The sequence below is a fragment of the Echinops telfairi genome, unplaced genomic scaffold, assembly GCF_000313985.2.
Source record: "Echinops telfairi isolate 266 unplaced genomic scaffold, ASM31398v2 ScPeMD7_7412;HRSCAF=8450, whole genome shotgun sequence".
NCBI classification, from domain to species: Eukaryota; Metazoa; Chordata; class Mammalia; order Afrosoricida; family Tenrecidae; genus Echinops; species Echinops telfairi.
In genome coordinates this window covers 2,457,496-2,484,849 of record NW_022111312.1, presented here as the reverse complement: position 1 = coordinate 2,484,849, position 27,354 = coordinate 2,457,496, and the positions used below count along the sequence as shown (strand labels likewise).

At 48.8% G+C, this 27,354-nt stretch overlaps 1 protein-coding gene across 3 annotated transcripts; it reads right to left on the bottom strand.

Annotated features, from left to right (window-relative positions):
• Positions 1 to 2,454: 2,454 nt before the first annotated feature.
• MAPKAPK5 (MAPK activated protein kinase 5) lies at positions 2,455 to 27,344 on the bottom strand. Of its 3 annotated transcripts, none has more exons than XM_004709544.2 (14): positions 27,195 to 27,344; positions 18,188 to 18,261; positions 17,765 to 17,840; positions 16,972 to 17,069; positions 14,773 to 14,881; positions 13,044 to 13,133; positions 12,540 to 12,635; positions 10,985 to 11,065; positions 8,862 to 9,049; positions 8,329 to 8,449; positions 7,142 to 7,272; positions 6,530 to 6,651; positions 5,540 to 5,644; positions 2,455 to 2,934 (listed from the first exon to the last, which is right to left on the bottom strand). In XM_004709544.2, exons 1-14 carry the CDS (start codon positions 27,228 to 27,230, stop codon positions 2,840 to 2,842), a joined length of 1,422 nt encoding a protein of 473 aa, XP_004709601.1. In that variant the 5' UTR covers positions 27,231 to 27,344; the 3' UTR covers positions 2,455 to 2,839. The 3 variants fall into 3 exon arrangements, with proteins under 3 accessions (XP_004709601.1, XP_004709602.1, XP_030743307.1); XM_004709545.2 differs by having other exon boundaries at positions 6,536 to 6,651; XM_030887447.2 differs by lacking the exon at positions 16,972 to 17,069 and having other exon boundaries at positions 14,777 to 14,881.
• Positions 27,345 to 27,354: the final 10 nt, after the last annotated feature.

The window sequence follows — 27,354 nt, the reverse complement described above, 5'->3', positions numbered from 1 at the left end:
GTGATGTCCTCTTCTACCTCTTCCAGCCTTCCGGTAGTTTCCGTGGCATATGTCTTCTTTCTTAAATCGTCAGCTTTACTGTTCCTTCTACCTTCCGGAGGAAATATGCCACGGAGAAAGCCTGTAATTCAACCAGCAGTAACTTCGATTCTCACCTCGAATTGCCCTGTGTCTTCAGTTCCAGGCCCCTGATAGCCGTTAACCTAACATTCTGCAGGGCCTGGGGGGAGGGGACAAGAATTCTGGGAGACTGCAGGTGCAGGACCAGGTTCTCTGTCACTCCCCGCCTCTTTGTCCCGTCCCTGCAGCACTCAGACCAGCCGTGCTGTCAGTGTCACACGTACAACTGCTCACTTGCTAGCTCCAGTTCATAACTGAAGCATTTTGATGTTTTGTATCTCTACTTATAAACTCTCCTCCACCCCAAAGTTTTCCCAACACATATATTTACTAGGTGTTAAATGAGACAATCTCTCTTTCTATACAGAATAGGAGATAATGATCCAGTATCAATTCATCCCAGTTGTCTTTTTGTTTTTTTTTAAACCAATTACCTACCTTCAGTTTGTTCTTCTCAAATGAATACAAATAGCGCAAACTCTTTCAAAAAGTGGTTCTTCCTATCCCTGTTCCCAACAAAATCTTACCCTCTTATGCTCAGATATGAGAAAGTTGTTCTACACCGGCCAACTTAAAACTGTAGCTGTCTGTAGCTCTATTGATGCCCAATGATGACTTTAGTAAGCAGAAAGTCAGCACTGTCTTCTAAGAAAATTGGAGACAGTAGCTGCTGCCGTGCATGAACAGTCCTTAAAAGGTTCAAGTTTGCCTGGTGTGTGCATTTGGGACAGGAAGATTTTCACTTACCGTTACAGCCAATTTTGCTTTATTAGCAAACGTGACAGACCAAGTCACAGCAGAATTTACTACCAGCATAGGAATACTCGAAACTTCACCTGTAAACCAAACTGTGGTGAGTCCTTTGGGAGCCAATTTTTTTTTTTTCCTTTCAAGGAGATGTGACAAGGGTATGAGCCATTTTCTAGTTGAGGAAGCCTTCAGGATATTCATAAGCTTCCAGCAAGGCACTCACCTTACGTATCTGGACGTAGCACTCCATTGGGGGCCCAAAGAACATATTGGAGTGGACTGCGTGTGCTAGAGAGTTCCTCTGAAGAAAAGGGAGTTCGTTATTGCCTTTCTCTTCCCAAAGGAATGTTGACCTGCTTCCCTAAGATGGGAAAACTACAGGTGGTCAGTTAGTCTAGGAACAAGTACAGAGGTTCTCCTGGCTACAAGTAGTGACTTCTAAGATCATGTTTCACTGACAAATTGCACAAGATCTTAAGTCCAAGCTCAGTGATATTTTGTAGTGAGTCAGTAAGCAACCACTTTCTTCTGTGTGGCCCGGTTCTTGCATTTGGCCATGTTGAGCAGCACTGAATTCTCTGTGGAGAGTATACAATTGGTAATAATCAGTCACCTAATGGTCTTACCAGCATAGAGGAAATGCCAGAAAGGATGTTAGTGTACCACACTGCCTTGAAAAATACCTTGTTACAAACTCTGCAAGATAATCAAAACTGATGTATAATTCTTAAGAGATGATGTAGGCTTGTATAATAAATTCCTGCAGTTAGTCATGCAGAGAGGAGAAAACTGACCCAATGTCACCCTGAAGACAGACTTAGCGAAGCAGAAGTGAGCTCTCTGGGGTGTGTTTGGCTTGAAGCTGATATGACGTGATGCAAGTGAGGAATTCAACATGTGATCTTTCTCTTCTCTGTGAACTCTGAGATCAACTCCTTATCGAAAACTCCGACCAAAAATCAATTGCTATTGAAGCCCATAAGCACAACAGAAATCCGAAAAAGCGTCCAGCCCTGATTGTATCCAAAAAGCTGCTCGATGGGCCAGAACCAGGCTACCAGAAGATATAGGAGGCAAAGGTAGCCCAAGGAACACTTAATGTAAAACGGGGCAGAAACATTACAGAAAAAAGGGGGAGCTTTCATGAGACATCTTTTTTAAAGGGGGGAGGGGGTCATCTTAGGTACTAATCCAATACCCACCAGTGTCTCGGATATATAACTTTCTCCAAAATCACCCTCAAAGGGGAGCTGGGACTGGTGAGTGCTGTAGGGGAGGGGAGAGAAGCCTCCGTGGGTCAGCAGGGAAAGGAGATCAGAAAACAAAGAGGATCGATGTCTTTAAATGTAAGAAGCAAACCATAGCCCTTCACCCAGCACGACGAAAGGAAGTGCTCCTGCTTCAGTGAGTCAGGGACAAAGAGACTGCCTCCTCCACGAGGGAGGGGCTCCACAGGCCGCAAGTGGCATGCCTGCCAGGAGCTCCAGCGGGCAGTGTGGCTGCATTGCCCACAGATACTCTTGGCCTCGCAGCTAAGCTCTCCGAGGTGCAGTGAGTAAACACACAGGCAATGGAAACAGGTGCCATGGTACTTGATTCAAGTGTTTACTGAGCAGAAAAAGCTGTATGGTTGGTCCTTCTGTCGACTGCTGGCAAGCGGTTCTTGTATACTTTATTATAAATAAAACAATCTTGCTCAACAATACCATTTGCCTTTTTTTTTTTTTTTTTTACCATTTGTCATCTTACAAACACAATCTACACAGTCCTAAATCATAGGCTATCTAGGAAGTGAGCTTTTCCTATCAAAAACAAATAAAGCTATACTACCAGTGAATCCTGTATCTAAACCTAGAGAGCATCTTTAAGCAGTGTCGAAATGAATTATTATTTATTAATTTACATAAAATATACATTAAAGAATACAATTTAAAATTGTAAAAAAAAAAGAAAAAGCTCAAAGCTGTTGTTATTGGGATTCATGGGACATGGTTTGCTCTTCAATCACTTGCTTCACAATTTCAGCCAGTTTTAGACGATCCACTTTATCTGTGAATCCACGACCTGAAATCCAAGAAAGAAAGGTCAATCCCAAACTCTCCCTACGGCGATGCTAGACTCTTGACAGGGACTCAGAAAGGGACACTCTGGTGGTGTAGTGGTTATACGCTGGACTTGAGATCCTTGTGGTCGAACGTTCGAAACCACCAGCAGCTCTGCAGGAGTAAGGCTGGGCTTCCTGCTCCCAGAAACCCACAGGGGTCACGTTGACTCGATGGCAGCAAGTTGGTTTTTTTAATGTGTACCAAATTAACCTTATTAATGTCGGAACCATTCTCAAAAGCACTCAATTCCAATTCCCCCATATTTCATGTCCCATTAATCTAGCAATAAAAATCAAAAGTTCATTACAACACACAAGCAAACCATATACATAATGTGTGTCTGATAAACAACTTTATATAAAGAATATAAAAAAAGAATACCTACACATCTAGCTAAGAAAGACTCGCTGCCGTCGATTTAATGGTGACTCATCCCAGCCCCTTGTGGGTTCCCGAGACTGTCACTGTTCATGGCAGCAGAAAGCCCAGTCTTTCTCCCGCGGAGCTGCTGGTGGTTTCGAACTGTTGACCTTGCAGATCACAGCCCAACGTGTAACCACTGCACCACAGGGCTCCGTATAAGAAAGACAACTCCATAGAAAAATGGACCCCCAAAAAGGAAAACGGACAAAAGACTTAAACATACACTCCTGAGAGTAAAACTAAAAGACAAACATAAGTGTCCGATCTTATCGGTCAAAGACATACAAATTTAAATGACACTAAAATAAAATATAATTTTATAACAACCATAGCAAGTGTTGGTATAACTATGGGACAATTGGATCTTTCACACATTGCTAGTTAAATAAACGTTTGTACAACCATTTTGGAAATCTGGCACCTACTGATGCTGATGTATTTTATTCCCCCATTACCTAGAAAATACAATCCTATATATATGAAAAATGAATATGTTCATCAAATCCACATACACAGCAATCACAGTTGTCCTTTTCTTAATTCTTAAAACCTGAATGGAAACAATCTAAGTATAAATAGGTTCCCTGATTATGAACATCTGATTGATGGACAACTCTTACCTTTTATAAAGTAAATTATGTAAATCCAGCCTCACTTTGAAACAAATGAACCAACCCCTAATCCAAAAGCCAAACCCACAACTGAGTCGATTCTAGCTCATAAAGAACCTATGGGGGAGAGCAGAACTGCCCCCTAGTTTCCAACGCTCGAACTCTTTGGAAGCAGACTGCCACATCTTTCTCCCAACCTTTTGGTTAGCAGCTTTTAACCATCACCACTTTGAACCTGACCCTCCCCACCAAGACCAAGTCCACCGCCACGGACTCAACCCTCACGCAGAAGAAGGCGCAACAGGACAGAGGAGAACTGCGCCACGGATCTCTGCGGCTGTCATCTTTCCCCCAGCGCAGCCGCTGCCTGTGTTCACGGCTCATCAGGCAATCCACCAGGCCAGCGAGGCTCCTTCAGCCAATGCCCGCACCTCCTCCCAGCAAATTCCTCGGTCACCGCCACTGGCTGCATTGCAGCTTACCAGTCACTGCGAAGGCTCCAATCCTGTCCTTGCCCAGAGTCAGTCAGTGAAACAAGGGCTGCAAACACCTGTTTGATTCACCGACAGGTTGCCTGTTCCATTCAGCCCCAGAACAGACAACTATGTAATGTTGTCACAGATAACTCAGATGAGCTACTCAACAAGATTAAAGATGAATGATCTGCTGCTACATGCAACACCACGGATGAATCTCTCCAACACGATATTAACTAAAAGAAGTCAGATAGAGGCAAAGGCTGTTTGACTCTTAGCTACGTGAAACACAAAATTAGGCAAAACATGTCAACGGTGTTAACAATCAAGACTGTGATTACACTTCGGGGGAGGGAACAGGAGGGACTGGAAGAAAACACATATTCTGCGACCTATTTACATAAAGTGCATCCACTGGAAGAAAGTTCACCAAAACACATTGTGTGTCATTCTTTCCTGTACTGTTACATTTCAGAACCAAACAAAATCCCAGGAGAGTTCATCTCTACCCAAAGCCAGCCAGTCAGTGAAATCCAAGAGTCTGTTTGCCTTTCCTTGAGCATCCTCAAGGACTCACGTCCAGGTTGGTCTGCTCAATTAGAAAGACAAAACAAACACAGCAGTCCACGAAATACAGCTCTGCTTTGTTTCCCAGGCCCTGTGGGGAGGGGGGAAGAAACCCGACTGGCAGCACGTGTGGCAAACCACTGCTCCTCAGTGCAGCCACAGGGTGGACTTCCTGTGTTTTAACCTTTGTCCCCTTTGGGGTACAGCTCAGGCACGTGGGAGGAGTTCGGAAAGCTGGCCGTCTTGGGCTAGGGTGGTGTGTGACAGGGGCTTGCCAAGGTTAATCTGTATCACATACTTCGCTGAAATCTCGAAAACAACCTCAAAGGCCTAATGTCCGCTTTGGCCTGGGCAGCTAGTATAGGCCGGAACTAATGACCAACCCTCCACCTGGACAGAGCCCCAGCCAGACCCCCGAAAACACCCTGCAGTGTCTACAAGGGTCACTTCTCTGCGTCTCTGGCCCGGGGAGTGACTGGGGCCCTACCGTTCCAACTGAAGCTCTGCAGAGTGTCTCTTAGGAGTTTGCATTCTCGGTTATACTTCCACGCCTCCTGCATGACTTCATTCAGCTTCTCGTCTTCGTTTTCTCCTGTTGATGGAGAAGGAAGTTTCATTTCAGTGTCAGAAATGGAAGTGCAGACTGATGGAGACCTCTCCTACTTGGACAACCTTACACAGACTCTATTAGGCCCAGAGTCTTGGCACTGGGGGCGGGGAACTCTGCAGCATCAGATTCTACCCATACCTGGTTGACCTCAGACCTAAAGAAGAGGCCAAGGCTGAGTAGGCTACACTTTTTCTCTAAAGCTCATTTTTTACCTTAAAATCTGCTGGCAGATCAAAGACACGTGTCCACAGGGCAAAAGGCTGTTATTGGAGACACATGCTGTGGGTTCTCCTAAAACCCAAGGAGCTCAGGAAGCCAGGCCAAACCTTTGTTCCCTCAGAGGGCTGAACAAAGCCCACTGCCACACAGTTGAGAGAAGAGAAAGCGTACAGAAAGCAAGCTCTCCCTCCACAGTGCCGGGTCAGCCACTCTGCCTCGGAGAACAGCAGCAGCAGCAAAAGCCACTCAGGAACTTCAGAGTCACGAGTTACCAGCAGCCGTGTGAGTGCCCCAGGCTCTGTTACCTGCTGTGTGAACAGGCCACCACCTGATTCTGACCCAGGCCGCAGGGCCCCATTCCCCACACTCTGTCTGTGCCTGAATGACAGACAAGGAGCACAAACAGCCACACCGACCAGTAAACCTTAACTAGAAATTTCCCAAAAACCAGAGGAGAGGCAGAACGTCCCACATCGCTCAGGTCCCACCGTCTACTTTTTAGAGTGAGCACATTCTAGTTTACATCAAGTATTTATTTTCTTATAACATAGGAAACAGACGCATTACAAATGAAGGCATTCGCTGTTGGGTGTAGACTCACACAGAGAGAGAGAGAGACAGAGAGAGAACATGTAGAAGCGGTGTGACCTTTACCAGCCTGCGGGAGAATACATTGAGCAATCACATCTCTGAGCTTTTCCAAGGCAACATTTGCATCCTCGGCTCCATTCTCGTGGTCGTGGATATAGACCCCAGCCTTTGGCTTGGTGCTGGAAACGGTTAAGGAGAAGAGAATCACAAGGTGAGACCCCAGCCCAGCTCTGGGCTGATGACTCTTCCCCAAACACAGGCAACATGTTTTTCCAGCTCAATAAATGAGCACAGACTGTCCCCAGCGCTGCAGGAGCCCTGGTGACGTCGTGGGGGGGCACTGGGTGCTCACGGCAAGGTCAGCACTTGGGAACCACCAGCTGCTCCTCGGGAGAAAGACGGGCTTCCTCCTCCCATAAAGCGTGAGTCTTGGAAGCTCACAGGGCACTCCTGCCCTGGCCCGGAGCTTTGCTAAGGAGCCGGCAACAACTCGACAGCAGTGAGTGCGGGGCTTGTTTGGGTGTCCGAGGCCTGATGCCACTTAAAGGGCTCAGCCTCTCCACCCTCTCAGGGGGCAAAAAAATGGCACTGACCCCTGGTGGGGCATTCAAACCCCACAACCCAGTCATGCAGCTGTGAAGACGCGATCAGGCGGAGGTGCTCAGTTACCCGAGTAACTTCCTCTTTCTCAGAATGGGGTTGTTCACCGAGTGCAAGGGTTTGAGGCTGACTTTCAGGTCCTGGATCCTCATGTTGGCCAACTGCTCTGCGTGAGCCTGCTGGATCCCTGCGACCACCGCCTGGATGCAGAGATGGCCGTCAGCTCTTCACATGCATCGCAGTCACTGCCAAAAGCCAATCTAAGACTGTGAAGGAGACTGAAAGGGCTGGGAAGGCATCCCACTCTCATGCTGAGGGGCTACTGGGAAGGTGCAGTTGATGAGTCGGTAGGGCCCAGCGAAGCAAGTTGTACCCAACAGTTAGTTTTCCTGCCTGGCGGGGTGGGTAGAAATTCAAGTAAGAAAGACTAATGAGGCTCCTGCTCAGAGCCACTTACGAGGACAAGTATAACGAGCTGCTGTACCCGTGCCATACCAGTGCCTGTACCTGCGTGCGAGGGGAAAGGTTGGCAGGCTGCTGCCTGTGTGCCCCCGACTGCATTGTTCACCACCATGCAGGCGGTTACTTATGTCCCAACTGTTTCACACAGTGAGGATGGCCTCCCTACCGCGTGGACCTCCCACCAGTGAAGTCAGACGGACCTGCTGTCAACTATACTTTGTTGGTGCAGACTCTGCCACATTATGCACTTACTCAAATGCAAGTTCATGCTGAGCTGACTACTCAGATTCTTCAGGGCCAGCTCAAGACTGAACCCGAGTAAGCACTTTGAAGGTGTGACAGTAGGTAGTTAATCAGCGTGAAGTCATTTGCCTTTCCTTCAGAACATCGTCCTTGATTGCATGCCACACCCCTCCTGCCACCCCCAGCCTTTTTTCTTCCTGTATTCCTGTACTACCCACAGTTTGGGACCTCCAAATCTGTATCTGCGTTGTGCCCTCGTGGCTTCGTGCTTACTGCTCTGTCACACAAATCTATGCCCCTAACCTCGGAGCACAGACACGGAGGAGAGTCCTTTGAATGTTTCCTGCACGTGTAACTCCTGGGGTCTGAGTTGGTCTTTCATAAAGAGAAGCTCTTTCTTTCCCATCTTGATTTTCAGGACATTAGAGTCTTCTCAGAGCAAGACTGAGTACCTCTGCATTGCCTTGCCTTTAACCCCTCACCAAGCTGAACCTCAGCATTCCTTCTTAACACAGCCGTTTCAGCCCACAAAAATCAGCACCACTCCAAACCTTATCCATCATCAGTTGAGCAGAAGGCAGCACATTATCCAGGGCCTCAGTCGAGTTGAGCCACGGGTGGTCCAGCACACCCTCAGTTGTGAGTCTCTCTTCTGGTTTGACCTTCAGGAGCCTGGAGAGAGACATGCACAGCTGCTCTTGGGGACCCAAAGATGCTCCCGAGTCTGGTTCTCGCCAGCTCCGGCTCTTTACCTAAACCCCAAAGTGCCAAAGGGCTTTGAATGCCAACCCTACCCTCAGCCCCTCATCATCCGCAGCCCTTCCAAGATGACTTGGCTTCCATGTAGGAAGCAGGTGTGCACACCAGGAGGTTACCCTTTAGGGGTCTGGCTTATTGTGCACTCAGACTCTGGCTGGGGAGGCGTCTGGCTCACAACCCTGGCTGGGCCCAGCAGAAGGCGGCAGAGCTCCATCTGTTACTGCAGTCTACCCAGAGAGAGAAGACTCGGTGATGCTGACGTGGGCAGGAGGCTGGCTGGGAAATGAGCGGTTCTTCTCTCCCACCCAGCACGCTGCAGACTCACTTTCTGACAACATCTTTGGCCATCTCAGAGATCTGGCTCCACTCTTCCTCCGGGAACTCAAAACTGCCGGTCATGATCTTCCTCCGCATGTCCTTTGGGATTGTCCGGCTATGATGCTTGGAGTAGAAAGGAGGGTATCCACACAGCATCACATAGATGATCACCCCGAGAGACCACAAATCACAGCTCTGGAAGCAAAACGGAGACAGTCACTCACAACTGAAGAAGAGCCCCCACTACAGGCCCCAAAGCAGTCCCCAAGATACCCAGGCGAAATCTCCGAGAACCACTTCACACAGACTAGACCTCCTTCAGGGTGTCTCAGGAGAGCTCGCCCTCTCTCCAGGTTTTCTGCCTGCACTGTGAGGGCTGATTGCCTGTGCCGTCCTGGCTAGGCAGAGGTGCTCCGCTGTGTGCTCACATCGCCTTCCCTAGTGTGCGTGGTCCTCACCTAATCCCTTCAAGGCCTTGAGCAGAAAGGGATGCCTCTAGAATATAAATACGACATCTGAGCAGCATTTCTCTCTCCTACCGTCTGATTTGAGACATGTCTGATGGCGTTTCTAGCCTTTCACTAGACTTACAGATTTGGGACTTGCCAGCCTCCTACAATCGGATGTGTCCATTCCTAAAAATGAAATAAATCTCTATCTATCATCAACTTAGAGCTATAGCTATAGATACACACACACACTCACCTCTTACGGGTTCTGTTTCTCTAGTGAACCATAAGACAACTATCAATAAACACTACATCGATGAAGGGGCTTCAAAAAGTTTGTGGGATTTTTTCTGTGTCTTTTAGTTTCTCTGTTCCACAAACTTTTTGAAGCCTCCTTGTATGCATGCCACTATCCAAGAGTGAAATAAACGATCGCTTGTCTTCTCCCTCCTCAAGAATCATCAGGGAGAGCCACTGAAGGAAGGGCCAGGAAAGTATCAAAACATTCCTTTGGCCACAAGAGTAACTCATTCTATCCCTCTGCCAGGATTGGCCCCATTCTAGGGAAAGAGATGCTTTGAAAAAAAAATTTTTTTTTTAATTCTGAAAGCAGTTTGCCTCTCACTACCAGGTCTTCCAGAAACGAGCACACGGCTTGCAGACAGCACTGAACGAAGGACACCTGGTAAAGAACGGGCCCTTACTGTCAGTGACGCAGCCCGTTCACACAGACCCTGGGTTCTCAGAGGCATGAAATCAAACGCCTTGTGTGCCTGAGAGGGGCAGGCCAGCGAGCTGCACTGTGGCCACACTCCCCATCACACCCACACCAGGGGACACGGGGACTTCAGGACGCTCGCCAGTGTTGTGCCATCAGAAAGCGAACGTGTGTGGGTCACATGGCTCGTGTGACAGAACACAATTAGGAAGTTATAAAGGTAAAAGGGAACTTGAAATTACACATTTTGAGTCCTTTACATTATAGAGGTCGTTTATGCCCAAGGTCATCCATTAAGCATGTAACTAAACGAAGGTGATGACCACGGAATGGAGAGTGGTAGAGCCACAAGGCTGTCCTCGTCTGTCTACTGCCTTTCCCTCACTTGGCAGTGAGGGTGTTTTGTCTTTTTGCTTGAAGTCCCCAACCTACAACTATCTCTAGGCTCAGGGTCCCCACGCATCATCATTTTCCTCTTGTGCTGTAGAACTAGGCTGTTCGGTGTGTGGACTACAGATGAAAGACAGAATTGGCGCCACGAGCTCTTACTATGTGCACTGGACCCTGGGGAGTTTTTGGGGCAGGAGAGAATGGTGCCCTAAATTCCGATGGATGTTCTCTTGCTTTTGTATCCCAGAAATGGCCCCGCATCAGAACCAACCAACCATCCCAAGACAACCCTGCTGTTGACCTGTGGTCCCTAGACGACCTAGCGACCAAATAAGTAACTATGCGTGGCCCCGGCCCTCCTTGCTGCCAAAGCTAAATGGGTAGAAGAGCGTATTTCCGATTTCATCAGACAAAAGCTGGAACTTGACACCCCTCTCTCTCCTTTTCTCACCGTGTGCACTTCCAGCCTTTTGCACAGGGCCGAAAGGGATAGGAAGGGAGCTAAGCACTCTCTCAGATAGTAACAAAGCTCTCCCTGGAGGAAGGGATGTGGGCAATCCCCTCTTGCCAAACCTTGTTATAAGTGTAGGGTGTTGGTGAGGTAGGTATAGTGCCAGACTTCTCCTTCTGATGCCTTCTCTGAGCCTCCAGTACCTGCCGGAAGGAGCCAAAGGGGGGCGGCGTTACTGAGAAATCACTCTACCAACCTGCAGCTTGACAGAGATGCCTGGATATCGATAAGAGCTAGCAATTAATAGAAAGAAAACCCCCACCTAAACGTAACATTCTATAATGTTACAAATAACATCACTGCTCACCCAGGATCAATGAGTGTATGAAAATGCAATGTCTCTTCAAACACACTCCCATGAAAAGATGCTCATCATCACCAGTCATCTGGAAATTCCGATGGAAAAAAAAACAAACAAACAACCCGCTCGCTCACCTGAATGGCTAAAATTATAACAAGTGACCGTGGGACTGAGAAGGTGAAGCGAGTGGAACTCCACGGTGGGAAAGCAACATGGTAGAGCCACTCTGAAGCAGGGGCCCCTCCTCAGAAAGTAACTCACACTTGCCCCATGGCCCACCCACCTCGCTTGTAGGTATGTACCCAAATGAGGAAAGGTGTCCACACAAAGTCGTGCGGGAATGTCCACAGAAGCAGGACTCACAGCCCCCCCATTTCCCGCCCCCCCCCAAAAAAAAGAGTAAGCAAGCAGCAGCCCCGTCAACAAATAAACACACTGTGCAGGTTCACTGGTACCCACGACCTGGATGCATTTCAAACACACGACACCAAGTGAAAGGTCCCCAGTGCACCATTCCACTTGTACAGCCTTCTGGAAAAGGCCTGCCAGCTGCTGAGAGGGGAGAACGTCCCTGGGAGGGACGGGCGGGGAAGCTCACACTGCTCATCAACACAAGTCAGGGTTACGCGCACCCCTGGCACCTCAGAAGAAAGGCCTGGTGATCAACTCTTGAGAAATCAGCCACAGGAAACGCTGGGAAGCCCAGTTCTCTTCTGACACAAGGTCACCACGAGTCACAACCAGCGTGGTGGCAACTGGGTTTAGGGGCAGAGAGGGTCTGACAATAAAGCTTTGAGGTGACAAGCTGGCCTCCATCTCGATTTTCATCACTCACTTCCCCTGGATGGGGAGCTCCCAAGAGCTGCACGCTTGATGGCTGCTCACAGGCTCTTCAGACCCTCCGCACGACTCGCCAACGGGCGGATGTGCAGCACTGTCTTCGTGCACCGTGCGACGCCAACCAACCGGGTGCGGCGCTCTCGGGCCCATCAACTCCTGCTCTTAAGGTGTGCTGGGTTGTGTCTAAGAAGTTTCCCTAGTTTGCTCCCTGTGTGTCCCAACACACTAATGGACATATTGGCAGCAACGGTAAGTACAAATCTCTTCTGTCATAGGTGTGACTTGTGGGTAGATGCTCACTCTCCCTCCCACACCCATCAACCTGGCATGTCTGTCAAGCATCTCCTTATAGGTCCCCATCAGGTTTCTGAAGCTGAGTTCTCCCTCCTCCCCCCCATTGGCAGCGCTGTGGAGCGGCAGGGACGGGCCTGTGGGAGCGCGTGACAGCCCCGAGGGCAGCAGCAGCATGTGCTCACCTGAGGGGCTACATAATAAGGAGTGAACTGAGGTGTCATCAGGTCCCCTTGGTCAATTTTGGCAAATCCAAAGTCACACAACTTCACAGGGGCATCCTGAAAGCAAACAATGGAATCATGAAAGGAAAAGCTGGGGACAAGGCACGTGAGCCTGAGCTCTGAGTCCGTCTGAGATGATGACACTCTACCTAACGTGTCCCAGGCCTGGAGAGCACGCAGCGACCAACTCACGCAGTTCGTCTTATTTTGTAACTGGTCAGCCCCAACCCCTGCCATCGAGTCAACCCTGACCCAGAGCAGCCCTCGGGACAGCGCGGAACTGTTTGCTCCACGTGCTTCTGGAGCCCGTCCGTCCGCCTTTACCGGAGCACACAGCCTCATCTTTCTCCAGCAGAGCCGCTGGTGGCCGCTTCACCCTGGATGCGGAGCCCAACACAAACACGCTCACTGCTGCCCTGGGCAGAGAAAGGCAGCACTATGCGGCCAAAGAGCAAGTCTTCTCACCAAAGAGTTATCCTTGAAGAGCAGGTTTTCGGGCTTGAGATCCCTGTGTGCAATGTTCAACAGGTGACAGTGCTGCAGCGCCAGAGCGATCTGCAAAAGGACAGAGAGCAGCAACCACCTCGTTAAAAAGGGAGCTCGGATGTCAGAAGTCCTTAGTTGAATCAATTTAGACCGGTCAGTGTTCACCTTTCAGGCAGAGATTCAGGACAGCGTGGAATACCAAAACAGAGTGGTGAAAAAAGCCTAGAGTTTGATATCCTCTAGCTTGTTAAACAAAAAGCCAAACACAACAGTGGCAGCAGATCCTGTGTCTACATAGATGACAGTTAACTCCTGCACAAAACGGGCAAAAAATGAGACCCTGCGCCTATTTTTATGCTCCTGAAGTCTGACACGCTGCTGAGGGAACAGTGAGTGGGAGCCCCCTTGCTAGCAGGCCCTGGCACAGAGCCCAGGCACTGAGGCCAGGCCAGCTCAGGGGGCAGCACATTACTCTCCTGGGAGCTCAGCCTTCCAGCAAACCTGCAAGCAGTGGTCAGATTTCTCCAAGGGCTGTCCAGTTGTTCAGCCTGCTTGCACCTTGTCGGTGTGCGTGCGGGGTGACCCTCAGAGGGCCTCCTTCACTCCTGATAGCCCAGGGGTCAGTTTAAGAGATTCTGTCAGGGCTTCAACACTTAGGGTGCAAGTTTTCTTAGTGTTGCCCATGATCACCTCTTCCCTACGGAAAACTGCTTGATGCTCCTGGGAACGAGGGAAGGACTTTATCAGGAACCAACAGGGCTATGCTTGCTGGCTGCACTGCCTTGCTTGCTTAGTCTGAAGCTAAGCTCCGAGGGCTTAGCTTTTCACCTTCTAGAGAGATTGTTTCCATTTGGAATCCTAGGGCCGCCTGTGACCTAAATCATTTTGATAGCAACACAATGTGAGATCAAAATTGGGGGACCACCACCAGGAAAAGCCCAGGAGCCAATTCTAATAAACCCCAACCAGCTGAGCAGAGGTGACTCAGACCCAGGAGGCAGCTATCATAGAGTTTGTGTTTATATCAGTCAACTTTCCGCCGGCAGAGCAGCACTCTCTCTCAGCCTAATAATAGTTGTGTGGAAGCTGCACGTGTGAACTGACACCTACAGTCTGCCGTAAAATTACCTTCCGTCCTGTAAAATTACCTTCCTTCCCGACTTGTCTTAAATCTCACAGGAGCCCCTGGGACTCAGCTGACAAGCAGTTAACCCTTCCAGGACCCCTGGGACAATGTCTTCTCAGGTGTCTTGGTTGGGAAGCTGCTACCCTTGTGGTAGTACATGCTGCCACCTGGTGGGAAGTGGTGTAACTGCATGAATCAGAAGAAACAGCCCTCACCCACCAAGCCTACCACCATCGTCCACTTGAAACGTGTGTCCCACATAATTATACCTAAATCCACATTGTATCAAATAAATCCCCCCCCCCAATTTCAGCATGTCTTCTATTACTGAAAACACATGGTATCCAACAAAAGGTCAAAGCAGAAAATAATTGTGATCATCAAAGGGTTAGGAATACAATTTCTCCCCCAAAGCATCAAAGGGGCCACATTTCTCCTGATAAGACATCTTTGTGATTATATAACAAAGCAGGCAATGAGAGATCAAATAGAGCTTGTCTGCAAGCTTTCTTGTACTCCCCCCAATGAAATTGCATTTGTTAACCAATACTGTTGGCAGTTTGGTACCCGGGGTTAACTTGCCTGCTTTGTTACTTGGCTGGCTTGCTTCTCTGTAAAGTGCCGGTGCTGGCTGATTCTGTGAAATAGCTCTCCCCCTTCCATCATCTCCATTACAATTAAGAGTCGAGCCCTGTTTGAAAGCATTTGATTTTGTTAAGTTAAAAAAAACAAAAAAACAACCAAAAAACCTCTGAAACATCAAACAGCTGGATTAAGAGAGAGCTCACCTATAAAGGGGATAAGCACCTCTTGGCCCAGCCCTATCAAGCCATTCTTGGCTGCACCCCAACACCACCAAGTGCACCCTTTCCCCAACCTGAAATGTCCTAAGAAGCCAAGATCACAATAGAAGAGTTCATTTTGAAGACATGATCCCTTGGAGGACATTGAACAGGTTATTACTAGACGTTAGAGGGGGGTTTAGGTGGCATATTTGGTGTATGAATTGTAGAGCAGCTAGTCAAAAAGTGTTGGGGACTTGGTGACACAGTGGTTAAAGTGCTCCGCTGTCGACCTAAGAGCTGGCCACTCCATCTCAGAACGATGTGGCAGTCTGCTTCTGCCAAGATTGCAGGCCTGAAAACCCTCTGAGGCAGTTCTATCCCATCGGGTTGCTAAGAGCCGGTAGCTTTGGTTTGGGTTTACACTAGAAGTGCACAGACGGTCCCAAAGTCACACACCAGGCCAGTTCCTAAATTCACCTGTCAATAACAGGTACATAGGACTCTTACTTCACGTCAGTCCAGGGTCTGCCTTCCACGAGCTGTGTATTTCACCTTTCTTTCTATGCATTGAACTTCAGTGCCCACTTCACCTTGCACTTTCAGGTTCTGTAACTGCCGAGCCAAGCCCGCCTGGCAACACATTCTCCACCTCAGTTATTTCATGTGCAGCTTTTCAAGCATGGAAAAGGCTTCTCTGGGAGGCCTGGTTCCAAGGGCTGATAAGGGGAAAAGCTTAGCCAAATATAAAATGACACCCTCAGCCCCGTGCTAACCACCTTCTCCTGCCCAGAGCTCGTGCACCACTCAGGCTGCCCAGTACTTCCCAGGGCATTCACAAAGCAGTGCACGCGTCAGGTGCAAGAGCCCGTCCTCAACTGAAATTGTTCATGCGAAGGCTTTTGGGCAGCCCATTCTCAAGCGCTCCTAACCCAGGGACTTACGGTCTTGGGGAAAGAAGCCTACTGTGTGTCACCTGTGAACTGGAAGTCACTGACTGGTCTTGGGCTGTTGTGGTTATTCTTCCCTGAGAAGCTCATTCTCCCTGTGACTCACCGCACGGCCTGGGTTACACAGCTACGAAATATGAGCAAAGATTCTCAACAACCACCACACGTCTGTGAATGGTGGTTCTATACATGAAAGGCCTCCAGCTTCCATCTAAATCAGCGGTTCTTAACCTGTGGGTCGCAACCCCTTTGGGGGTCGAACAACCCTTTCACAGGGCTCGTGGATTCGTAACAGTAGCAAAATGACAGTGATGAAGTAGCAACAAAAATCATTGTATGGTTTGGGGTCACCACGACATGAGGGACTGCATGAAAGGTCACGGCATCGGGAAGGTTGAGAACCATTGCTCTCAAAGCTATCACCGACAGAGGAGGAATAAGCAGCTTACTTCTCATTTGTGTTTATAAGGTCCTCTCTCTTTTCCACTTTGAGGACTGTGATGACCTCCGTCCCAAGTTCTACCCCTGAGCACTTTATTATGTGCACGAGGCTCCGGTTGCCAGCCCAGACTCTGTGAGGCTGCCTCCGCTTGAGCCAATCACACTGCTGCTGGCGGGCTCACACTCGTCTCCAGCAGAAGTGACACCGCGTTCAAGGCTCAACTGCTTGGAATACCACCCAGTGGGCTTGTCAAATACTTAGTGACTAAAAGAATAATGTCAATTTCTTTCTTGAGGGGAAAAAGCAGACTGTGCAATACAGGTTCTTTGATTGTTTTTGTTTTTTCCTGTCATATCAACTTCCAACACTCTGCCTGGGTTAACTTCTTTTGCCAATTTGAATCGGTTTAAATTCCACTTGAAATGCTTTTTAAAGAGCAAAATGATCAACATGGGGGCAGCCTGAGAGTGGGCAGGGGCCTAGCAACCGAAGTTGCTAACTCTGGTACCATTTGAAATTTTGGAAAATGTAAGGCAGCACACACTCGCGAGTGAAAGGTCCCGCTACACCTCGGTGTGCACGTGGCCCTGGCGGCAGTGAGTCTCACCTGGGGCTGGACTCATGAGGAAACTGGACGCTGTTGGCGAACACTTCGATAATCTGGACGATATTGGGGTGGGTGGCACACATCATGTGCAGGCGTACCTTAAAGAGAACACAGGGAATGCTCGGCACACGAGCACACCAGCATCTTCTTGCCAAACTTGCCCCCCAAACACTGACCACCAAGAGGCACGGTGGATGCAGAAGGGGGTGCCTAGCATCTGGAACAGTGTCACAGAACGGTGTGCTCGCACGTGGATGAGCGCAGAATGCTCTCTCAGGAACAAAGCCTCACCGACGGATGCCCTTTCTAGTGTCCTCTCTGTCAGCAAGTGGAAAACTGGGCAACAAACTCACTGGATGAAACCATCTCTCGCCTCTTTGAGGCAGAGGACTGAACACTAGCGTGTCATCACCACAGCCAGACAACTGAAAACAAACGTGTATCGTGCAAAGCCCGCTACAGCCTCAACGTGCCCGCAGCATCCATCCCTCCCGGCAAGACAGCACTCACCTGCCTCCTCCTCAGCTAGCCCCTCTTTACCCTGCAGGCACCTCTTCTGCCAGAAGACCTGCTTACAGAGAGCCCGCCCATTACAAAGCTCCAGGGGCAGCGCAACACAAATAAGGCTTTCCCTGTGGACAGATCCAAATCTGCTGCCGGACAGTGCCAGGGAGGGGAGGGTAAAGGGGCGCATCCCGGCAAAGAACTTCTTTCTACTGCTGTATCCCCTCAGAAAAGAACAGCTCCTAGGCACTTCAAATAGTTCAGCAAGCCAAACAATAAAGGGCCACACCTCATTTCGAGCTTTTGGACGATCAAGAAGAATTTTCAGTGCAAACCGTTCTTGGGTAGATTTCTTCACACAGACTCTAGATTTGGAGAAAAGGAAAACAAAATCATGAGAGACAGTCTGCTACCGTGCACATGAATGTAAACGGTCATTCTTGGGTCTCCCCAGTCACTTCGCCAGGGCTAACAGGTGGAGAGACAGGGGGGGTTCTCACCCCCACTTGCCCTGCCAGTGGTCAGGCTTCCACTCCTGAGGCAGGCTCTCTCCCAGGTGAGACAAGCACTCAGCTGCCCATAAAGAAATCACGGCAGCCTCTCCGGCTAAGGGTGACCCTGACAGAGGTTCCAGGTTCTCAACGTGTATTCCGTACTACAAACCATGTCACTTCTGCAACGTAATTCTGTCACAGTCCTCTGAGTCTCTTACCTAACTGGACCACTAATTCCAGCTCCCAGCTTCTGCATCCAATTGATGTTGTATTCCTCTAAAATAGAAGTTTCCTATTAAAATAGAAAGGGAGAGGGTCAGAGAACATTCCCCAATTAAAACGCTGAACAGTTAACAAGGGGTGGGCCGAGAGAAGAGGTGACCCCCACATCTCTGAAAGCACCTCACAAGCAGAGCCTTGTGTGCCCACTTGCCATTGTCCCCTAAGTGCCTAGGTTAGGGTTGCTTTTCCAGAGGCAAAGACTTCATGATAAAAAGAAACTCCTCCGCTCCTCTATGAGAGCCACCTGAGTCGAGACTCTGCTGTTTGTTTGCTTGAGGCAGGGAGGTACCCCTTCCGAATGCAGCAACTGCTACGCACTTCTCTGTGAGAGGGGTCGGCAGGCCTACCTGCTGAGCTCGCAGAAAAATGGATCTGGTGAAGGCTGCCAGGCTACAGAAGCCTGTATCACTGAACGAGTTGGCCAGATCAGTGGGAAAACAGTAAACAGAGACTTCAATGTGCAACTTATCACGGAACCCCAAAGTGAGCTACCACCCTCACCCCCCCATCTCAGAACGGAAGAGTGGAGGGCCAGAACTGCCTGCCATGTCCCAGCCCCCACAGCAGAGCCTCCTTGGCAGCTGGACCTGGAGTCTGGATGTTGCTCTGCTAAGACCTTGAATACAATCTTCTTAAAAGAAAAAGGGGAAAACAAACAAACTTTTTTTTCAAGGAAAATCATAGCAAATTTGCCTGATTTCAACCCTATCCTTTCGAGTTCCAAGGTATTCCATCGCATCCATTGTGTAACTTTATTTCTACATTCGTCTAGTTTTCATTCATGCAGGACACCTCTACAGTGCAAGTTCCTATAGAATTCTTGCTTAGTTATTGCATGCTGTGCATCTGTCACCATATATTACCAGACAAGTCCCATTGCTTCCACTGTGACAGCCTACAGTTTCATTTTCATAAGGTTCCACAGGTAGACCATGAAGCCAACTGCAGGCCGAAACTCGGGGAGACATTCAAATTCTCTTGTTGCTGTAATCTCCATGGCTACTGCGTGGGAATGGAATTAGTTCATTCAACACTGAGCAGGCATTCTCTGCCAGCCAAGCTAAGCGCGAGATGAAAATACTGCCTCTGCCCAAGGGAACATGCACGAGTATAGAAGAACCTTCATCTCCACACCCCTACGCTGCCAAGTTCTTGATACACACGCACAATGACAGAAAGGGGGACTCATGCAAGGGGGTGAAGGGATGTTGAGAAGGGAGGAGAGAGCAAGATCGCTATAAAGCTCCCTTCTAGAAAACTACTCACGGGTGAAGGAGCGTGCCACGAGCACACTGTCAGGTCTAGAATCGGTGGCTCTGGCCTCTCTCCAGCACTATTCCAGAGATCATGAGCAAGTACCTATCATTACTGCTACTGCTGTTAATCGATGCCAAGTCATGCCTGCCTCTTGGCAGCCCCTGCGGGTGGAGGGAACAGCTTCAGAGACTCTCGGGCTGTGGCTTTTCAGAAGCAGACCACTCAGAGACCAAGGTCCTGGCATAAAGGCTAGAGATGTGTCCTCTCACACCCACCTCCAGTAGACCTCAAACCTACCCATCTCACCTGTCTCCCACCCTCCGATTTCTGCTGGCTCTCGTGCAGTGTTTGAGAAGACTGTGAGGAGTGGGAGAAAGGTGCTTCGCAGCAGATCAAAATCACTTGCCAGAAATCCTCTCAACTCTAGTGAAATCACATATTCATTCACAGGAGCTGTCCTACCTAATTCCGGGTTGTGATCGCGTGCTTGCTGATTTCCTCCTACAGCAGTTAAGTCCAGCAGGTGCCACGGTGACCCTATGAGGCTACCAGGCTGAGGGACTTACCTGGCCCTTACAGAGAAGTTTCCCAGCCCTCGTTGGAGACCAGCGGTCCTCAACCTTCCTCATGCCGCCACCCTTTCACACAGTTCCTCATTTTGTGGTGACCCCCACCCCCACCCATAAAATTACTCTCGCTGCTACTTCATCACTGGCATTTTGCTACTGTGATGAATCGGGTGAAACGACCTCTGTGAAAGGGTCGTTTGACCCCCAAGGGGGTTGTGACCCACAGGTTGAGAACCACTGCTCTTGACTCTTGGTTTTCCAATCTAAGTGCCTACAACATTCACCTGGGACGTTTTATAAACTTCAAGTGCCCTCCCTAAAGATCTTACAGGAACTGGGAGGTGGTGAAGTCTGGGCATCCCTGTCCGACTTCTTCACTCCCGCTGTCTGAAGTGGGCCCAAAGCCATCTCTAAAGCACAGAAACCAGGGACTAAGGGAAGCTCTCACTGATAATTCACTGTGGTGAGGTAAGCCAATTCCTCACCACAAATAAGAAGTTTAACATTGGAAAAAATGGTCAAAAATGTATTTCAGGGCATTGTGAACCAAACAGATAGAGAAGTAGATACCTTCATGGGGATGGACGACAGAAACATCTATAACTTATCAAGGGTTTGTGAGGGAGGGCAGGAGGGGGAGGGAGGGGGAGGAGATGGGGATCTGATATCAGGGGCTCAAGTGGGAAGAGAATGCTTTGAAAATGATGATGGCGGCATATGTGCAAATGTGCTGGACACACTGGAGGAAGGTATGGATGGTGATAAGAGATGTAAGAGCCCCCAATACAAGTATTAAAAAAAAAAAAAGTACTTTTAGAAACCCAATGGCGGTGCAGGTAAGAACCGTGGGGTATTCTAGCCTGGGCTCTTGCCATCCCCGCCATCCCCCCAATCCACTATGCTCACTCCGGAGCCTAGTTCTCTAGTGGTGAACCTGAGGTTCCGCACACAGGCGGCTCTAACAAACACATTTACGTTTGGGGAAAGCTTTCCCTTTCTGTTGCTCTGGAAGAAGGAAGGCCCTGCTGTCTCTTTGAGCTGACCGCCGCATTTTCAGGTGGACCTCTCCCGTAGTCTCTTCCCTACAGCAAAAGGAAGTGACTGGAGAACCAGACACTGACCCTGCCTCATGAACATAACAAAGACGGCCCATTCCTGAACAGGGTTAGAACCACAAGCGCAAGGATAAGATTGACACTTATTTGGGGGGGCCATACTTCAATCAGTAACACTACCTACCCAAGGCTCAGACAGGAGGTCGCAAAGCAGGGAGCCCAGGCTGGCTATGACACCCAGCAGTTTTGTGCTCAATTTGGGGGGTGAGTGGAAACTCACAGCTCTGACTAGGGCGTGGAGAATGCCGGTGGGAACAAACCGGTTTCGCTGGCCCCAAGGTGACAGTTTCATTTTGGTTTTTTCCCAACATTTTACTGGGGGTTACAGCTTTTTTAACATTCCAAACATCAATTGTATCAAGCACATGCGTACGTATGTTGTCATCATTTTCTAGCCATTTATTTTCTATTGAGCCCTTGGTGTCAGCTCCTCTCTTTCCCCCCAGGGCAGTTTCTTGTTTAAAAGGGAACATCAGGAATTTAATGTGAGACTCTCGAAATGGAGACTCAAAGCCAAGCTGAGGTAAGAAGGGAAACCAGACACGGACAGAGGAGACCTACCAGGGCCAGTGAAAATCAATACCCCGGAGACTTCAGAACTGGCTGCAATCTTAAAGACTCCACACCACACAACACTCCAATTCCAAACCACACAGCAACTAATCAGCAGAAGGCGTAAGTACGTTATGCAGACACAGGGGCCACCCCAAGAGCCAGTCTGAGAAAAGGAAAATACGAATTTTGAAACTGAGCACATTTGAATACCCCAGGAAAAAGAGATTCCAGGTTAAGCAATATACTCAATATAACAACAACCCGCAAGGGGTAAAAAAACAGTTGCTACGTTATTTGACATGTCCAGTTGTAACAAAAAAAAAATACTAGACATGCAAAGAAATAAGACATAAGTTGGGGGGGGGCACACAACAATAGCAACTGATGCTGATTGGATCCAGATACTACATTTAGCAAAGGCTTAAAATCAACTGTTTTCAATATGTTCAAAGAAATGACACTCAAGGAGCCCTAGTGGCATTGTGAGTTGTAATTGGGCTGCTCACCACAAGGTCAGTAGTTCAAAACCGCCAGCTGCTCCAAGGAGAAAGATGAGAACTTATTGCTCCTATGAAGATGTATAGCCTCAGAAATCCACAAGGGCAGTTCTACTCTGTCCTGTGAATCAGAATAGACTCAGTGGCAGTAAGTGAGGGTGACATCGAGCCACGAGAGGGACTCTTAAACTAGGGTAACAAAAGCCATTGAAAAGAAACCTATGGAAATTCTAGACTTGAGAAGTATGATCACTGACCTGAACAATTCACTATAAGAGTTCTGTGGGAAGAGAGTGTATAAGGAAGAATCTTTTATTCTCATCTATTAAGAAGCCTGGCAGGCTGGGTTTCTGGGGTGGAGGGAGGTCTTCACCCTTGTGAGTTGGAGGTGAGTCCCACTTACATTCTCATGATTAATATTGTTCCCCACTGCATCCTCCCATCATAGTGCTGCCTTAAAGTTACCTCTGACAAGCACATGGCTGATTGCTATGTAGCCGGCAGCTTTAACTATAGAGGCAGACATGTGCTATTGCTCTCTAGGCTCTGAAGACAGCCTCCCCCTTACCTGCCCCAGGTGCTGGTGTTAGGTTACTCCTCCAATGTACTCAGGGACCTTTAGGGTTAGGGTACAGCCCACTTTGTTACCTATGTGGTTTTCTGTAATTAGGGGGCTTGCATGCTGAGAGTATATAAGCCTTGGTTGGAAATATATTCTCTCTGCACAGACCTGGTTCCTGAAGTCATGGCGGTCTCAGAGGTGAGCCCTTGCATGCCTTGTCTGAGTCTCTTTAATTTACCTCTCAATTACACAACCATCCCTTGGACCCATTTGATTGTGGGGGCTGGTACCCCACAGGGTTCAACAAAAGATTTCAGAAGACAGAAGAATCAGTGAACTTGAAGATAGATCTTCAAGAAAGTAAATCCAAGTAATAGGAAAGTGAAGAAAAATTAGAACTGTGGAACAATGTAAGCGTGCTAACAACCATCTAATAGAAGACCCAGAAAGGGGAAAACAAAACAACCCTCCCCTGCCGTCAAGTCCACTCCGACTCACAGTGACTGCAAACCTTTACAGGGACAGACAGCCTCATCTTTCTCCTGTGAAGTGACTGGTGGGCTTGAATTGCCAACCTTGCAGTTAACAACCCAAAACCTAACCCACAATGCCACCAAGTCTCCTTAAAAAGGCAAAACCAAAAACCAAACTCACCGCCATTGAGTCAATGCTGACTCATAGTGACCATACAGGGCAGCGTAGAACTGCCCCTGTGAGTTTCTGAGACTGTAAGGCCCATCTTTCTCCTTTAAAAAGACAAAGGCGGGGCCTAAAAATAATGACCAAGAACTTCCCAAACTTCAATGGAACAGTACCTAAGGAGATCGACAAACTCTACATAGGGTAGCTCATAGAGGGAGTTTCACTTTGTCCTACAGGCTGGCCATGAGCCAGTGTTGACTCGATGGCAGTGGGTGGAGCCAAGTGTTCTAGTGTCCAGAGTTCATCAGTATTCATCCACAGCTGTCTGCGCTCACTTAAAGACGCACATTGTAATCCCGAAAGAAATCAAAAGACATTAAATCAGTTGTCAGTGATGAAGTTTAATGATGAAGAACTCTGTTACGTCCAATGGAAGACACATGCGCCAAAGCCAGCCCCTGATCCAAGGTGCTCATTCTCCCCCTTCGGCTGAATGCTTTGGCAGTAGTGAAATCAGAGCTGGGGACACTGGCTTCAGGAGTAGGAGCGTGGCTTTACTCTGGGCTTACAGAGAATGGCAGCATCTAACAGTGGAGTCAGTTCCTGTGCTGTGGCTGGGGCTGCCGGGAGAGCAGCTCTGCCAGCAGGGCTCCACTGCTGGCTCAGTGCTCACCAGCTGAGGGGGAGGATAACCTCAACACAAGGTCCCAGACCCCAAGTTTTATAGAAGGTCATGCTGGCTTGCTTCAAAGGATGACATCCGAGTACATACGGGTCACCAGATGAGACACTTTCAACCCCATTCTCTCCTACTTGCCGGACACTCACAGTTAGTAGGAATATCCACCAATGGCCTGCTAGTGAAAGAGCTTCAGTGAGGAAAAGCTATAAAAATTTTTAAGAAAATTATTGGGCAATAGTCCACAAACTATAACCTTTCTAAGCTACGCTTGCTTAAGTTGCTATGGACTAATAATATTCACTGTTAGGTATTTTATGTGCACATCGATACATTGTAAACACCTTAGACACATTCCCTCATCTACTCCTTAAAAAAAGAAAAGGAACACTTGCCTCCCCTCTGTCTAGCCCTGTTGAGGAAGCCGCAGACTGCCAACTGTAAGGTAGGCAGTTCAAACCCTGCTCCCATAAAGACTCACAGAGCCTCAGAAACCCCCAATGGCGCGGGGGAGTGTGGGGGTGTTGTTTACAGGTGTGGGAACTAAGGGACAGAGAAGTAAACTTACTCAAGGGCATGGCTGTTAAGGGCAGGGCTAGGACTATAAGGAGCTCTGGTGGCATCATGGCTTAGGCGCTGAGCTTTAGACCTGCTAACCACACAGCTCTCCAACTATAAAACGTTCGTCTCGTAGAAACCCACAGGGAAAGTGGGTGAAGGGAGACATCAGTCAATGTAAGACATGAAAAAGAAATAATAAATTGTCAAGGGTTTATGAGGGAGGGTGGGGGAAGGGAGGGAAGCTGAGCTGATACCAAGGGCTCAAGTATAAAGAAAATGTTTTGAAACCCACAGGAGCAGTTCTACTCTGTCCTATAGGGTGGCTGTGAGTGGAAACCAACTCCATGATAGCACTAGGTTTTTATTCTTGTTTGACCTACAGAATCGTAAACTACTAAGTAACCTTGTCTGCCCATTCATAAGAACTATGTCCTACTTCCGTGCAAACCTTTCCTATGGCCCCCCTACTCTGAGTAAAACCCAAAAGTTTTCTCAGTAGTCTACAAGATCCTGCCCAAGACCGTGATCTCATCCCTGTTTGCTTACTCACTGCATTCCAGCTTCCTTACACTCCCACTACAGGGCCTGTGGACTTGCCGTCCTCTGTGCCCATAAGAGCTCCCCCTCGCTTCCTTCAGAGCTCTACACAGTGGCATCTACTCAGGAAACCAAAACCTAAATTCACTGCCATTGAGTCAAACTTGATTCATATGGACCCTATAGAAGCTAGAACTGCCCCTGTGAGTTTCAAATACTGTAACTGTTTACATCTCTCTCACTCAAAGCACCTGGTGGTTTAGAACTGCTGATCTTGTGGTTAGCAGCCCAACAAGTAACCACTACAGCACCAGGGCTCCTCTACTCTGAGGTACTCCCTTATTAATCCCTAAAACAGCACACCCACCCCTTTATATGTGCTTACTTACTGGTGCCTGTTTATTAGGAACCCTGGCGGTATAGCCGTTGGTGAGCTAGACTGCTCACCACAAGGCACACGGGGAAAAAGAGACTGTCTCCGCTATAAAGATTTACAGTCTTGGACACCCTAGGGTGCGGTTCTACTCTGCCCTATGGGTTCTGAGTCAGAACTGGCATGATGGCAGATGAACCTATGTTTATGACCTAACTCTTCTATCGAAAAGATTAGCTCCAGGAGATCAAGGGCTTCTGGAGTGGGGTGGCACCGGCAGCGCCTAAGACAGCCCCTGACACAATGCAGACGAGGGGTCCTAGATGCAAAAGTCTGCCACGGTTGCTTTGATCCACAACACAATCCCATCACTTCAGGCAGCAAACCAGTGAAGTGCCGTCCAAAGAAAAAACATGGACGTGCCAAGGAATTCTTTTAATATGTAACTTTTATACTTTGATGCTACCTTTAAAAGGGTGAGGGGAACTTTGGGTACATGTGTCAGAGTAGAACTGTGCTCCATCAAGTGTTCAGTGGCTTGTTTGGTGGAGTAGCTCACCACGCCTTTCTTCCATGGCCACTCTGAGGGGACATGAACGGTCAGCCTTTTGGTTGGCACCAAAGCATATGAACCCTTTGCTCACCTGGTGAAACCTCTAGAAATATATCACACACACACCCAAGCCGTTAGAATTGTTATGGTCACTGCTAATAGTCACTGCCATCGGGAGAATCATAACCCCCAAGCTGCTAAGGGGTGTTTGTCCCTCAGGGGAAAATCACGTTCTTCAATGCACTGGGTTGACTTACCATTTTCAGACTCAAATAACTCACACCTTAGTTTTGGAGTTCAGTGTGTACCCAAGACTCTTGTTTCCTAGGCTAGCTGTCAAATCAAAAGATAACTTTCTGCTCAGTAGTCAAAATTTGTGTGTTTCCAAAAAAAAAAAAAAAGGAACAAGTAGTAGATAACTTGACATTTTATTTGGAACATTTCAGGACACACATTTTTCTTTTCATGAGTAGAGCAGTCATCGCGACACGGTGAGCTCTTCCTGAGTAATCTGCACTCCCAAGGAGTGGAAGAGGAAAAAGGAGCCGGGAAGGCTTGCGCAAGAGCGCGCAATAGACAGGCTCTGTGCGCAGGCGAGCCACCTCTTTCTGAAACTGCCGATTTCCAGGAGGTTGGACAAATCAGGAGGGATGGGGTAAAGTCACACTCTTAAGTGCTTCGATGCAGGTGCCCATCCGGAAACAAATGCTGGTGGCACTTGGGAAGCAAAGGGAGGGCGGGCACAAAACGAGTCAAGTGCCTCTTCAATGGCCTCCCTCCGTCCTAGCCACAGCAGATACCCGCTCGGCACACCCCACATCACCCACTTGACCCCGGGGGTTGGAGGGAGTTGGGCATCCCACCCTACACGTACATAAAACCCTCTGCCCCTGGGGTGTCAAACGAGGTCCAAGGAATCCAGGAAAGGTCGACACCTGGAAGTCGCTGGAATCCTTCCTGGCACGTTCTCTCGGCTTTCTGAGGCTGCTGCGATCGGAATGCCACGAGGACAAAGCCGGGAGGCAGAGGCATTTCCCTCTTACCTTGATGGCTTTCTCCATCTCGCTCTCCTCGGACATGCTCCGCGGGCCCCCCACGGACAGGAGCGTCGGAGGCTGCGCTGCTGCCCGGTCCCACCGCAGCCGAGGGAGCAAGGGGCTTCGGGAAGATGGGCAGCAGCCGCCCCCGGGGACAGGTGGGGAC

Coding starts and splice junctions, on each gene's coding strand:
- MAPKAPK5 (XM_004709544.2), bottom strand. CDS start 27,230: ATGTCCGAGGAGAGCGAGATGGAGAAAGCCATCAAG. Junction 17,070..17,764: donor GTCCAAAAGCTCGAAATGAG/GTGTGGCCCTTT, acceptor GTTCTCTTTAAG/GTACGCCTGCACATGATGTG. Junction 7,273..8,328: donor CTCAACTGATGATGGATAAG/GTTTGGAGTGGT, acceptor CTCTGCATCCAG/GCGGTGGTCGCAGGGATCCA.